The following is a 14,101-nucleotide window of genomic DNA, read 5'->3' as shown; positions in this document are numbered from 1 at the left end:
AAAAATGAAAAGAATAGCTACGGGGAAAAGGAAAGATAAATTGATAAATAAATAATGGCCATGGAGGGGCGCCTGGGTGGCACAGCGGTTAAGCGTCTGCCTTCGGCTCAGGGCGTGATCCCGGCGTTATGGGATCGAGCCCCACATCAGGCTCCTCTGCTATGAGCCTGCTTCTTCCTCTCCCACTCCCCCTGCTTGTGTTCCCTCCTCGCTGGCTGTCTCTATCTCTGTCGTATAAATAAATAAAATCTTTAAAAAAAAAAAAATAATAATAATAATAATGGCCATGGAGAAAAACCAGGTGGATACCCAAACAGGACTTTGTGCCCAATGGGAAGATAGACAGGTCTCGAAAGATTATCTGCCAGGAAGTCCAGAAGGTTCTTCTTTGTAGCATTCCTTAAAACCTGGCATTGTCAATCGCCTAAAGCAGGTCCACCTGTCATCACAGACTCCCATGAGCCCCATCCTCGGAAATTACTACAAAAGTCAGATACTGTTTGATTCATTGCAGAGATTTAACAGTCCTCGAGCAAGCCTGAAAAGCCTCTTTTGGAGAGCAGGACATTCTGAAAGCAAGCCAAAAGGAAGCCTGATTCTACAGATAAATCTTTGCTAAACCTGGAGTCAGGAGCTAATCACAAGATTGGAAGTTATGTAGCATCTGCTCTCGACCCTAGTGACCTGTTGGAAGGACCTGAGTTTTCATTACTATTGCCTGGGATCACCCCGACAGACTCCAATTAAAATGCTACTGACTGGACCCCAGGCAAAGATATTTTTTATAAAACGTCCAATTGTCTGTAATGTGCACTCAATATTGAGATCACTGATCTCCATTAAGTCAAACTATCTTCCCAGGTTCCTCTTATGTGCAATTAATTTAGAAAACATTTAATTCTGTGACATAAACATGCTGTTTACAAATGCTGATTCCTGGTGAGAGTTCACAGGCTGCTTTCTTGATGAGACCAAAAATATATTTTTTTATTGGCTTCTTAAACTACTGTTAGTGTCAACCAACCACCTGAGGTGAACGTGGAACAAGGTAGATTCTGACTAGGCCTGCGTGGGGTCTGACAACCTTCATCTCTAGCAAGCTCCCAAATGATGTCCAAGGCATTGGTGGGCAGACACTTTGAGTCAGACTGTAGAAGCCATCATGACCAGTAAGCTCATTCAAAATCCTGATTATTTAAAAGCCAACTATCAGCCTGCATTCCTGTGTAAAAGGTTGTTTTACAGGAAAGCTAAAACTCTCACTTAACTAGAAATGGGAATTGAGCAAACTGAGGTTTCAGACATGGAAAGGCAATCAGACATGTTCACATAGCTGAGCTGCTTTTTCACCTGTTGTTGCGTAAACGTACCCCCTTTACAAGAGGTAAGTAGCAAATGCAAAGCCACCTTCACGCAAGTTCAACCCTTTGTGGTTAAAGGACCTCACCTTCCACACGTGCCCAGATAACTTACAATAACCTGCGATTGCAAACCACCTTAAAGTGGCTCATTCCCTTCCCAGGTCAAAGCGACCCTCAGAGGAAGATCTTTACATAGTTTCTTCGGAGCCAGAAGTTACTATCTTCAGGCAACTCGTGCATGTAATCTACCCAACTCATGTTCAAGGGGGAAGGGTTTAGGTCACAGCTGAAAGCTCAGGAAAAACGGTTTCACAATTCCAGAACCAAATGCCATCTACCAAGCTTCCCTTCAACTCCCTTAAATTTCGGGAACGAATTTCAGAGAATCTCCAAAGGCATTAATCTCGAGACTGCTTGAGGAGGCCTGTATTACAGCAACTTTACAGACAAAGTGGGTGGCTCTTAGAAGAGCCTTTGAGTTATTTGGACCAGTAGTGGAAATGAAAGCTTTACGCCCTCTCCCCGCGGATGCGGCGCGCCAGCTGGATGTCCTTGGGCATGATGGTGACGCGCTTGGCGTGGATGGCGCACAGGTTGGTGTCCTCGAAGAGCCCCACCAGGTAGGCCTCGCACGCCTCCTGCAGCGCCATGACGGCCGAGCTCTGGAAGCGCAGGTCGGTCTTGAAGTCCTGCGCGATCTCGCGCACCAGCCGCTGGAACGGCAGCTTGCGGATCAGCAGCTCGGTGGACTTCTGGTAGCGCCGGATCTCGCGCAGGGCCACCGTGCCGGGCCGGTAGCGGTGCGGCTTCTTGACGCCGCCGGTGGCCGGCGCGCTCTTGCGGGCCGCCTTGGTGGCCAGCTGCTTGCGCGGGGCCTTGCCGCCTGTCGACTTGCGCGCCGTCTGCTTCGTGCGAGCCATCTCAAAGGAAATAGGGTAAAGAAGCCAAACTGAAAAATAAGCATGAAGACGTTGCCTTTATATATACTCAGAAGCCTTCCGATTGGTCTTGCATTTTTCAAAAGTCCCGCGCAATAAAACCATTGGCTAAACAGTGAACGACGTGATTGGTGGATTACTACAGACTTGGATTGGATGAATTAGTCAACATTCCAATCCCCTGTCTCTGTTGTACTCAGCGATCCAAGAAGTTAACTTAGTAATATTCTGCTTCAACTCATCTCAAATTCTTAGAAATCACCTGGGGATTGGGGAAGATGCCAATTCTGGAGACCACGTAATGGGGCCTAAGAGACCGAGGGTCACGCTTTCAGAACAAACTTACGGATATTTTTTCTCAGATGGTCACTTCTACTGAACTGAGCTTTGAGTGGTCTGGAATGCCCCTTCCTATCTGCACTCGAAAACCGCAGGTGAAACGCCTGGCCCAGAGACGACGGGCGATCAGTGTGCAACAAGTGGTGAATGACTTCCTTATGGTGGTCAGACAGTATTAGCTTTATTCAATTCGGCTTTGAAACAGCCCGCGCCGACTTCCGGTCCTACAGTTCTGCTGTTTTTAATGTCTTAAGGAATTGCAGAACCCCTTCCACAGCGGTTCATTTAATTACCCCCTTACTTCTGGATTTCCCTACTCTAGGTGTTTTACTTACTAAACACGATTAAAGGAACACGGAGTCAACCTGTCATCTAGAGACAAGGTTTTGTAAACGTCACCGTAACTGTTACTAGCTTCCCCTCACCTACATCAAACCCTTCCATACCGTACTGAGGTTTTCCTGTAAGTCCCGTTTCGTTGGGCACATTTCAAAATAACGTTAAACAGCCAATATAAATCGCAGTTAAGTATCCTTTCATTACTCAGAGACTATAACCGTTTATAGAAAAGCAGAATTTAAAATTTGTTACAAGCTTTTTTTATGTGAAAACGTGGACGGCTCTGAAAAGAGCCTTTGGGAAAAAAAGGTTTTAACTGCACACACCGGTACTCAGATTCACTTGCCCTTGGCCTTGTGGTGGCTCTCAGTCTTCTTGGGCAGCAGCACGGCCTGGATGTTGGGCAGGACGCCGCCCTGCGCGATGGTGACTTTGCCCAGCAGCTTGTTGAGCTCCTCGTCGTTGCGGATGGCCAGCTGCAGGTGGCGCGGGATGATGCGCGTCTTCTTGTTGTCGCGGGCCGCGTTGCCCGCCAGCTCCAGAATCTCGGCCGTCAGGTACTCCAGCACGGCCGCCAGGTACACGGGCGCGCCGGCCCCGACCCGCTCGGCGTAGTTGCCCTTGCGGAGCAGGCGGTGCACACGGCCCACCGGGAACTGGAGGCCGGCCCGCGAGGAGCGCGTCTTGGCCTTGGCGCGAGCCTTGCCACCCTGCTTGCCGCGTCCAGACATAGTTAGCGTACTAACTGCGCCAAAACTCAAAAAGAATAGAGCTCTCCACAAGGCCAGAAGCTTAACGATTATAGTCTGCGGTGGTCTGGTAAAGCAGCCTATGCCGATGGCCGAACACAAATTTCAGCCAATCAAGAGGCATATGCAAAACAACAACGCTCCTAATTTACATAGGGCGTTTACAGTTGCAAGGTCAAATTATGTAAGGGGTTGAAATAAGGGGACGAGCCAATGAGAGTTTAGCATAAACAAGGAGCCTATCAGGGATTAAGACACTGAAGAGACCAATCAGAAATCGTAATTCTGCAATCCCTAATTTGCATACTCATCAAATAAATAGGACAGCGTTTGGTCGTGGGCGTACATCTTTGGTTTTCTTTTGGGTGTATTATTTCGTTGCAATGCCTGAACCAGCCAAGTCGGCTCCGGCCCCGAAGAAGGGCTCCAAGAAGGCGGTGACCAAGGCGCAGAAGAAGGACGGCAAGAAGCGCAAGCGCAGCCGCAAGGAGAGCTACTCGGTGTACGTGTACAAGGTGCTGAAGCAGGTGCACCCCGACACCGGCATCTCGTCCAAGGCCATGGGCATCATGAACTCGTTCGTCAACGACATCTTCGAGCGCATCGCGGGCGAGGCGTCGCGCCTGGCGCATTACAACAAGCGCTCGACCATCACGTCCAGGGAGATCCAGACGGCCGTGCGCCTGCTGCTGCCCGGGGAGCTGGCCAAGCACGCCGTGTCCGAGGGCACCAAGGCCGTCACCAAGTACACCAGCTCCAAGTAATTCTGTCCCTCGGAACAGCACCAACGATTTCAGGCTCTTTTAAGAGCCACCCACATTGTCGCTTAAAGAGCTGAAACTTTACAAGCTTGGTGAAAATAGTTAGAACCATTGTAATATTTAATTTGTTAAGCATAATAATCTGGGGGCACAAATTGCTTCCGGCATGATAACAATCACCAAAGAGTAAATCTGTAAGCAATTGGACTATAGTGCATTCTGCTTACCTGTTCCGGTAGCTAGCTACTGAGGGCAATATACCTAGGGTGCCCCCACCTCAATAGACTATTCATTTTGTCCTCTCCCACTACTTCTGAATCGGGAGTAATTAGGGGAAAACAGTCCTGATTTTGAGTAGCCCTAAATCAAAGCAAGTGAGAGAAGTAAGCATTCTTGATAAAATGAAACTACCTTTTTTTTTTTAACTTGCTTTGAGCTAACTAGTGGCAACAGTGGCATCTAATGGAGTCATGTACCCTCTACAACTTGGGTTTCTAAACGACAGCGGGTCTCTGCCAGTCTCAAACCCACGTCCTCCCAATTCCATGAAGTTCTTCACTGCAAGTTTTAACGTAGCTAAATATTGCTCTTGGCAAGGTCAAGAACTCATCCGCTGGTTTTCTACCCTGTTTAATACACAAGGGGTTAAAAGACACTGTCTACAACTGGATAACATGAGGGGTAAGGAAGCAAGTGAAAGTCTCCATCTTTAATTCGGGGTGGGGGGTGGTGAAGAGAGAGGGATCTGCCTCAATCTGTCAGCCTCTTAACTCTTCAGCCCCAAGGAGTCCCAGAGTTCTCCCTAAACCTCTCCGTGTCCTGAATGATCTTGTCCTCAGTCACGTCTTCATTTCCTGGGATTTTAAGGGAGAGGAGTTAAAAGGAATTAACATTCGTGTGCTTGTCCTTCGCATGATTTCAGCCTACAATCACAGTCATACGAAATGGAATCTCCCATTTGACAAGTGAATGACCTGAGGAATTAAGGTTAAGCAGCCCCTTACATAAATAAATAAAAGTGGGATCTGAATCCCTATCTAAGGACTATTTCCACACTATTCGATTTTTCTCAAGCTATAGAGGCCAGTTGCAATCATAAGAATGGGGTAACAGGCTCAGAGAGAAAATTGAGCATTAGAATAAAACAAAAGCAAAACTGACCAGGTGATAACGCTTGTCCTTTGATGCACAGCAATTCCTAAACCAGCCAAAGTACGTAGCGACATACGGAAGCTAAGGATCAGCCGGTGGCGAATTCAACTTTTCTGAGCGATGTGCTGTAGATGGAAAACCATGCGCATTGGCAATGTATAACTGAGCTCAGAAATCTGTTTCTGCTTACTAGCTACATGTCTTTATCTGCAAATACCTACATAGTAGATTTCTGTGAGCATTAATATAAGTGATGTGGGAAGCAAAGAAAAAATTAAATTTCCTTACTTCCTACAGCTCATTGACAAATCCTTGAAACAGCTTCCTCTGGGAGCTCAGCTGCCTGGATGTTAATACTTTGCTAAGGGCAAAAGGCAATCTTAAGCTTAACATTATTCCAACCCCTCGGGATCCTGTGAGTCTACTTTAACATATAAAAATTCCCTTGAAAACTTCCTTTAACTCTACCCCCACCAAGATATCTGTTAGCAATCATCCTCCAAGCATATGATCCACTGTTACACATCTAAAGAGTCTCATGACTGAGTTTTTATTAAGTAGTAATAAATGAGCTTTTCCTAACAATACCTAGCTCTCTCAAGGTCCTAAAAACATTGTTTCCAAAATACCTTGGAGGCTTGTGCTATCCCTAACTCCCTCCCAACTTGAAAGCATATAATGGGCCACTTTTCATGGCCCCAGTGCAGCTCTTTCTGCCCACAGGTCCTGTCCCCGTGCTTTAATAAAACCACCTTTTTGCACCAAAGACGTCTAAAGAATTCTTTCTTGGCCATCGGCTCTAAACCCCAACCATTTCCTATATAAGTAACTCAATTTTGTAATGGGGCTTGTGAAGAAGATTCTCTAAGCCCCACATGTAATGAAGGCATTCATTTCTTGCTCCCCAAAGCTAATTTTAAGTACATTTGAAAATAGTACATGAAAAGAGATATACAAATGTGGCTTAAGGAGGAATCCCTTAGGACACGATACAGTCCTGGCAACCTATTTCAATGCTAAATTTGCGCCAATTTCTTAAACCTTCTGTGAGCATTTCTTTACCTCTCAAATGGGAATAATAATTAGTAACTACCACATGGCATTGCTGCATGATCAGTAAAAGAATACAGTAAAGCATTGAGGACAGTACCTACACGGAGGAAAGTCTTCCAAAATATTAGCTGTCCCTTAAAACCTCTGGTTGAAGTGTTAGGGAAGGTGCCCTTAGTCCTGCCCATATTAGAATCTGAGTCTTGAGGCTTTGAGCAAGGCAGTAGGCCACAAAGCCTACCAGCAAGTGACACTAGTTAGGGTTCCTTGTCTGGCAGTGTGAACAATATAACTCCCTTCTAACAGTCTACACCCCTCCTTTGAACATTTCTTTACCCTGAACTCTTTTGAGAACAACTCGGGGCCTGTGGCTGTGGGACTTCCCTGTCACTGCCTGCCAATTCAAGCAACATGCGACTCATTTCCCAGGGACTTCCCCATGTCTCACTAGTACTAAGGGTACCTCATTTAACAGTAAGTTGGGCTATATGGAAGGGACCCTGGAAATTCACACAAGAGTTGCTTAGGAAATTTTTATTCCTGTTTTGTTCCCATGCCTCCAGTTCTCTTTGCCGAACCTCGCTGTAGTGTCTGGCCAGAATGAGGAGTCATCTTCAGGAAAACAACTGCACTTTTAAAGCTAGAATAGAATCACGAAATTGCCGTCCATAATCATTCCCAGACTAGGGAAAGCTAGGGTCACCCTAAAGATTGCTGTGGTGTTGCCAGCTATCAATCTCACTTCGTAAAAGAACTATCCTTTTATACACTCAAAGGAAATTCAAATAACCTCAAAATAAGAAATTTATACCAAATAAATGACCCACAGTCGATAAACATTATGTGCAAAATATAAACCTTTATCATAGTAAATCACTGGGATTTGGGGATTGTTTATCACAGCATAACTAGCCTAAACGGATCAACATAGTATTATATTGCATCTAGTTCCTGGGAATTGCTTTATTCAGGGAACAATGAGTTGCTATGTTATCACATGTGGCTAAAGCTCATGTTTTCAGAGCCGTGTTAGATTGGAAGGTTATGCCTGATTATGTCACAATCCATCCATCTATTGGTTGACATTTGCTTTGTTGGTTGCCTTAAAAAAATTTATAGGATGCTCTGTTGGAATATAAAATATTAAGTAGAAATTTCATCGTGTGGATTACTTCATAATATTCTATTAATAACATACATGTGGATTACTTATAATGATAAAATATAAGGCTTAATACAGGAAGTGAGTAGTAGATATATTTATAGGGCAAATAGGAAATCTGCTTTAACCCTGCCCCCCTCTCTGATTAGCTGAGGTGATTCAGACACTTTTTTCAATGTTGAAATGAGGGACTTGAACAAATCGGCGGTTTCCAAATGCTCGTCTGATTACTATTAGTCCGGTGCCAGTTTTCTCTATTCTCTATTTTCCCTACTCTTTGTAAAAGTGAGAAAAATAATGCCAGTGCAGTAAATTTTCCTTAATATTAAAAGTTATATTAAAGGATAATTTTCATGGTTTTAATCCTGTCAATTCCTCACAAATGTATTGTGTTCTAAAAGGTATAAAAACTGCCTGCCTCGGTCATTTATGTCTGTCTCATTATGGGGCCTCTGCACGCAGGTAATAAACCTTTGTATTTTTTTTTCTCCTGTTCATGTCTCATGTAAATTTTAGTCCAGCCGGAAGACCTTGAAGGAAGAGGACTACTTCCCCCCCCTACACTTAGTAATTTGGGGTGAAATATCCTGATCCCTATATGTACAGGTTAAAATATTACTCATCTGGTAACATCGACCTTATCTACTTGAGGTTTTCAAACTGTCAGAGAATTTAGGGGCCATGCTAAACACTTGTCAGGTCTCCACGCGAGTGCATTTCCCCCAGTGCCTTCCGGACGACGCAGCGGGCGGGAAGAGCCCGCCCCAGCCGGGGGCGGGCGGGGGGGCGGGGCAGCCCTTAGGCGGGAACTAGTCTTTGTTCCCCCGCCGCCCCGCCGCTGGGCGCGCTCTTTGTCCCTCGCCCGCCCCGCCATCTTGGGAACAGGAGCCGGGCGGGGAAGACTCACCCGCTACCTGCCGGCCGGGGATCCCACTCTCTAGTGCTCAGGAACCAAGCGAGCACGATTTCTAACTCGGAAGTGCTCGAGAACAGAGGCGGCTCCTTGGGAAAGCAGATTAACGCCACGTGAGCGGCTCTGCGGACATAAAGCGCTCAGGTGGCCAAAGTCTAAACAGATCCGGCTGCCGCAAAGCAACAACCACACGGCCGAAGGATGCGATTAACTCCCGGAGTTCCAAAGCCGTCAGATTAAAAAAGTGACTCGCGCCAAGCAGTAACCGCAACCATAATGAACCCATTTGTAACCTAAACACTCAAACGAGAACCAAAACTTATTAAAGTAAGTGGCGAGTGATGCACTCTTTCATGAGATGTGGGCGGCCCTGAAAAGGGCCTTTGTGTTTGGAAATACGGTGGGTGGTGGATGCTCAGCCCCCGAAGCCGTAGAGAGTGCGGCCCTGGCGCTTGAGCGCGTAGACCACGTCCATGGCCGTGACCGTCTTGCGCTTGGCGTGCTCTGTGTAGGTGACGGCGTCCCGGATCACGTTCTCCAGGAACACCTTGAGCACCCCGCGGGTCTCCTCGTAGATGAGGCCGGAGATGCGCTTGACGCCGCCGCGCCGGGCCAGCCGCCGGATGGCGGGCTTGGTGATGCCCTGGATGTTGTCGCGCAGCACCTTGCGGTGGCGCTTGGCGCCCCCCTTACCCAGGCCCTTCCCGCCCTTGCCACGACCAGACATAGCTGCAAAACCAAAAAAATTTGCGAAAAAAGTAAAAAAGCCGTTGAGACAACCTCCTTATATGTGCGGATTGCGGACCTAATTGAGGACTGGAAGCGCGCACGCGGGAACGGCCGTTGGCGGCCCCGCCCCTAGCAGCGGGCTCGGTGACGTCACGGACCGCTGGGCCCAGCCGACGCTCTCCCCCACCCTCTCCGCCACTGTGCCCTCTGCGGCGCGGCTAGAGCGTCATGGGTCCCCACCTGGGAATTTCGAATCTTTTTAACTGCATCAGACTAAAGAAAGGACCGTTTTGCCATGTCTTTTGCTGCGGGGCGTGGCTTGTCCGGTCGCGCAGATGTCTGCGTTGGCCTGCGGCGCCCCGGTGTTCCTGCGCTCGCGGACCGGCCCTTCCCGCCGCAAGCCGCGGCCTGGCTCACGCGGCCAGACGGCACTTCCATCACCAATCCCGTGAGGGTGTTCTTCCCAAAGGCGAATGCGTGCCTGGTTAGTGTCTCCGAGGCGCAATGCTCGCCCGCGATCCTTACCTGGCTTTCCTCTTCCTTCCCTGTTGATTAGAGCTTGTCACTCTTTTATATATCCAGCCACCTCTCACTTCGGCGTCCGAAATCTCAACAGGGTGTTAATCTTTCCTTCTCTGCGCCTACTTTGTTTTCTCTTTGATTCTGGTAGCGGCATTATTCCGAAGAGAGCTGGCAGCTTGTGGTAGCCAAGGAGTTGAAGGAAATAGACGACCTCACGCGGGTTCTTCCAGTAGGAGGAATCGTCCCGGAAAAGAGTTAAGAGTATTATTAGAAAGAGTCGTTTGTTGAGGAGCAGAGTGGCGCAGCGGAAGCGTGCTGGGCCCATAACCCAGAGGTCGATGGATCGAAACCATCCTCTGCTAGTACCTTTTTAATACACAATTTTAATTGAAATTCTGTAGCTTAGTTTCATAACACGGAAAGAAAATAGAGCTACATTTGTTTTGTGTTGTCTAATTCTGGAGTTTAAGTTATTTCCTGAAAATAAACGTGAAACTTTACATTTTCTAGAGATAAATAGAACGTAGGTAAAGTACACTCAATTATCATTAACTAATATGTCTCTCCACAATAAACTTTATTTCTAGTGGTTGCCAAAGTGATAGTGCTATTGTTGCCAGCAGTTATCACGACAGTCTCATCGCCCTGGGAAGCTGGGAAAACGCTAAAAAAAAGTTGAGTGTGGCGGTGAGGACAGGGCTGGAAGTCCAGATAAGGGGTTTAATTTCCTTCTATATCATAATTCAGAAAGCACTACTTGTTAGGTAGTTGTGGCCATGGGGCTAAAGCAATAGACAAGAAATCTCCTGGGCCATCCCAGCGCCAAACCTTTGCAACTACGAAAGTCTTAATCTTCGGAGTAAATAAGTAACAGTTGGAGCCAGAGCGCAAAGTCTGGGTGGCCACGATTGAACTCTGACCTGAGAAAACCACTGGCGTGGTCGCTGCTGGTAAATGTGTCTCTACCGCCTACCTTCCTTTACATTCTCTAACAGGACTGTTCTCTATGCTCATTTTTTAAAGTGTATGTTTTACATATCTCTCAGAAAAGCTCCCTATTCAGATATTTATGTGTCAGATACTGTGCTAAACAGTAAGAAAAGTATTTAGGTAGTCTACAGTCTAGACATGCTTGCAAACAAGTATGTAAAGTAGAATAAGATATTTTTTTTTAAAGATTATATACCAACTGCAGTGGGAATAAGGAAAAATGATTGTTCCTGGTACCCCCTGATCACCCAATAATTGGACGAATTGCTAGAAGGACTCCATGACTGAACATGTACTCAAAGTTAAGATTTATTACAGCAAAGGGAAAAGTGCAGACACAGCAGGAAAAGATACACAAGCAAAAACAAAAGAAGTCTTTCTGGTCCCCCATCTTCAGAGATGATCCACATTCTTTCTCTCCAGTTGTGAACTTGCAGGGACCAGTGGGAGCTGTGGTTCCCAAGCAAAGTCCACTTGAGTACTGGAGCCCAAATTCTGAAAGGGAGCTCATCACATGCCTACCACATGATCGGCCATCCGGACACCAGATACACATCATGAATTTCCAAGTTTACTTTAAATATGCTGACAACCTGGTTCATCGTGACCCACTGCTTCAGGTACACAGGATAACATCATGACCCAGTAATTAAGTGAACACGCCAGTATTTTAGTTCACTGGGTGTGACCAAGGGTCATCACCATGGCTACAGACATCCGTGAAAACTTGAGTAAAATAGATTTGTTGCGTTACATTTGCCCTGGCAATGGCCCAATTTGGGAAAGGTGGCAGATTTGGAGTCCAGACTAGAATGAGTAAGAGGTTGGCAGGTAGTCAAGAAGAGGCTTCTTGGTAGAAAAAAACAAAGCAAGCAAATACAAGGAGGCATAACAGTTAAGGGTTTCTAGAGAACTACAAAACATTCAGTGTGATCGAGCATGGAGGTGAGGGCGACTGGAGGAGGAGGATTTGGGGAGAAAAGTAAAGTGGCTGTATTCTGATCACCTCCCGTTCACCTATAGGTGAAGGAGGGATCCTCTGCCTAATACCAAATGGCCGCACACACCACGCTCAACACGGGGCAGATGAGATTGGTAGCCGTTTACCGTCACATACACTCACAGCCTGGAGGAGGAGGGCACCGCCTGCCACTCCACTGCATTGGGTCGCACTCCCAAATAGAGTGACCAGCAAGGGCTGTGGGAGGTAAGCTTTGTAGCAGACAGAGAAAAGGGTGACCCCTCGTTTCCTCCAAAAGATGGAATTGGATTATTTTAATAGTTTCTAAGACTGACAGGGAGGTGAAACCCATTAGGTTGAGGGGCTGGGATATACCTGGTCTGGTCGATAGGGGAATTAGCCAGGTAGAGGGCATATCCTGTGAGAACAGGTGAATTCACAGGACCGTTTGGGTGGGGCCCTGTGAGACTCACAGACGTCAAAGGAGCCCTTGAAATTTTAGGTCTTACGATATAATCCTGAGTTGTGGCAGAAGAGATAGGGAAAGGGAGGGCCATAAGGATGTGAGTCTGCAGTGCAAACAGGTTTCGATTTTGTTTTTCTATGGGCAGTAAGAAACCATCACCAAGTTTGATCAAAGGAGTAATACGATCAAATTTTCTAGCTAGAGAAAAAATCGCTGGAGTTTTCAAGTTTGTGGTCTGGTCTTTCTTTTTCTTTCTTGTTTGTTCTTATCATAAACTATACAAGAATGTCTTTTATAATGTATAGCGTTTTTAAAAATTATTTCTTCAACCTCTCTATATACACTCACAAGTAAGTATACTGTCTAACATATTGGAAGTTGCAAACTTGATCATTGCCAAGAGAAGAGAAAATTACCCCTACAGCGTGCTAAACCAGGAGGCCAGATGTACTGTATGGTGACTAACATAATATAATAAAAATTATTAAAAAAATAAAAAATAAAAAAACAAATAAAAAGATACATGCAAAAAAACAATAATAATAAAAAATAAAAATAAACCAGGAGACCAATTCATCTGCCTACCTTCAAAAACATGCAGAAGAACATGACAGACACATTGACCCCCCTCCCAAACTTCATTCGCCACCATTTCATAACCAGGCCCATATCAGCAGCACATTTCTTGTCAACAATCATTAGCTGTCCAAGGCATTCATCATGATCTTCTGCTACAGATATCTGGGATATCCGTTTGTTAGGTATCACCAGAAAACATGTTGACGCTTGAAGGGAAATGTCATGGACACCAAGACACCAGTCATCCTCAAAAATTCTTTTGGCTGGGTGTCCTTGCCAGGGATCTTCCTGAAGATCGTGTCTCCCTCCACCAGTTGGGATGACTAAGTCTTGGGGGTCTCCTCTTACCATGTAACCCAACACAACCCCTGATGGTTTAGCCACCATCTTCCTGCTTCCAGGGAGAGAGGAAGAGAACAAGCCCATATGCGGATTCTTGCAGGATAAAAGAGTCTTTTCGTTATATAATCCCCACATTAAAAATGATTGTAAAATTCAAAAATATACGTATGTGAGAAATTCAGCACGTTTTTATTGACCTCCTACTATTTGCCAGATGTAATTCTGTGGACAGGGGGGGAAAAGACTATGTAAAGACCCCATTTCTGTGCTCCAGAAGCTACTAACTTCACCCATCACAAATGAGCCAAGAGGGCCAAAGATCCCAAGGTGTGGGATTTAAGACTGTAGACAGTATCCTCAAACAAGGTGCGTGAGGTCACACGGGTTCACTGAAGAACTCGAAAGAAGTCATCCAAAATATAAGTTGAAATCTCTATCACTTTATTGGGCCTAGCACTCTACAGAACATTATAAACTCTATAAATATCTTGCCCATAGAATTATTTATTGCACCGTGTTTTTGTGTTGAATCATCTATTAAGTGTAAGAATTGTTAGCAGTCAATTTTTTTGTAATCCTACTATAGTGTTTATTTCTTAATATATAGACGTTTCAGATAACGTTAATGACCCTGGACCACTCTATAGCCCTCCCAAATTGCCAACCAAAGATTGCTCTTCTTCTCCAAACAGAAAGAGCCATACGGCGGTGAAAAGTGCTCTGATGTCACATTACAACAAACGGAGAA

The 14,101-nt window shown here is 45.9% G+C and overlaps 4 protein-coding genes and 1 non-coding gene across 5 annotated transcripts; 2 read left to right on the top strand and 3 right to left on the bottom strand.

Moving 5' to 3' along the window:
- Positions 1-288: 288 nt before the first annotated feature.
- Positions 289-2,281, bottom strand: LOC148107295 (histone H3.1). Its single transcript, XM_087858214.1, has one exon. The coding sequence runs from the start codon at positions 2,279-2,281 to the stop codon at positions 1,871-1,873; it is 411 nt and encodes a 136-aa protein (XP_087714340.1). The 3' UTR covers positions 289-1,870.
- Positions 2,282-3,315: 1,034 nt separating this feature from the next.
- LOC123794176 (histone H2A type 1) lies at positions 3,316-3,756 on the bottom strand. The gene has a single exon (XM_045800402.2). The coding sequence runs from the start codon at positions 3,706-3,708 to the stop codon at positions 3,316-3,318; it is 393 nt and encodes a 130-aa protein (XP_045656358.1). The 5' UTR covers positions 3,709-3,756.
- A 327-nt stretch (positions 3,757-4,083) lies between these two features.
- LOC123794188 (histone H2B type 1-C/E/F/G/I) lies at positions 4,084-4,543 on the top strand. Its single transcript, XM_045800412.2, has one exon. It carries the CDS (start codon positions 4,110-4,112, stop codon positions 4,488-4,490), a length of 381 nt encoding a protein of 126 aa, XP_045656368.1. The 5' UTR covers positions 4,084-4,109; the 3' UTR covers positions 4,491-4,543.
- A 4,564-nt stretch (positions 4,544-9,107) lies between these two features.
- Positions 9,108-9,555, bottom strand: LOC148107294 (histone H4). The gene has a single exon (XM_087857901.1). The coding sequence runs from the start codon at positions 9,489-9,491 to the stop codon at positions 9,180-9,182; it is 312 nt and encodes a 103-aa protein (XP_087714027.1). The 5' UTR covers positions 9,492-9,555; the 3' UTR covers positions 9,108-9,179.
- Positions 9,556-10,305: 750 nt separating this feature from the next.
- On the top strand, positions 10,306-10,377 carry TRNAM-CAU (transfer RNA methionine (anticodon CAU)). The gene has a single exon. It is a non-coding gene; the product is annotated as a tRNA-Met (tRNA).
- Positions 10,378-14,101: the final 3,724 nt, after the last annotated feature.

Source organism: Ursus americanus, chromosome 32, assembly GCF_024610735.1.
Source record: "Ursus americanus isolate L20-20 chromosome 32, mUrsAme1.1.p, whole genome shotgun sequence".
Taxonomy (NCBI): Eukaryota; Metazoa; Chordata; class Mammalia; order Carnivora; family Ursidae; genus Ursus; species Ursus americanus.
This window is presented reverse-complemented; position numbering and strand designations above follow the sequence as displayed.

What these genes read in the sequence shown, in the direction of transcription:
- LOC123794176 (XM_045800402.2), bottom strand. Translation starts at nt 3,708, where the DNA reads ATGTCTGGACGCGGCAAGCAGGGTGGCAAGGCTCGCGCCAAGGCCAAG.
- LOC123794188 (XM_045800412.2), top strand. Translation starts at nt 4,110, where the DNA reads ATGCCTGAACCAGCCAAGTCGGCTCCGGCCCCGAAGAAGGGCTCCAAG.
- LOC148107295 (XM_087858214.1), bottom strand. Translation starts at nt 2,281, where the DNA reads ATGGCTCGCACGAAGCAGACGGCGCGCAAGTCGACAGGCGGCAAGGCC.
- LOC148107294 (XM_087857901.1), bottom strand. Translation starts at nt 9,491, where the DNA reads ATGTCTGGTCGTGGCAAGGGCGGGAAGGGCCTGGGTAAGGGGGGCGCC.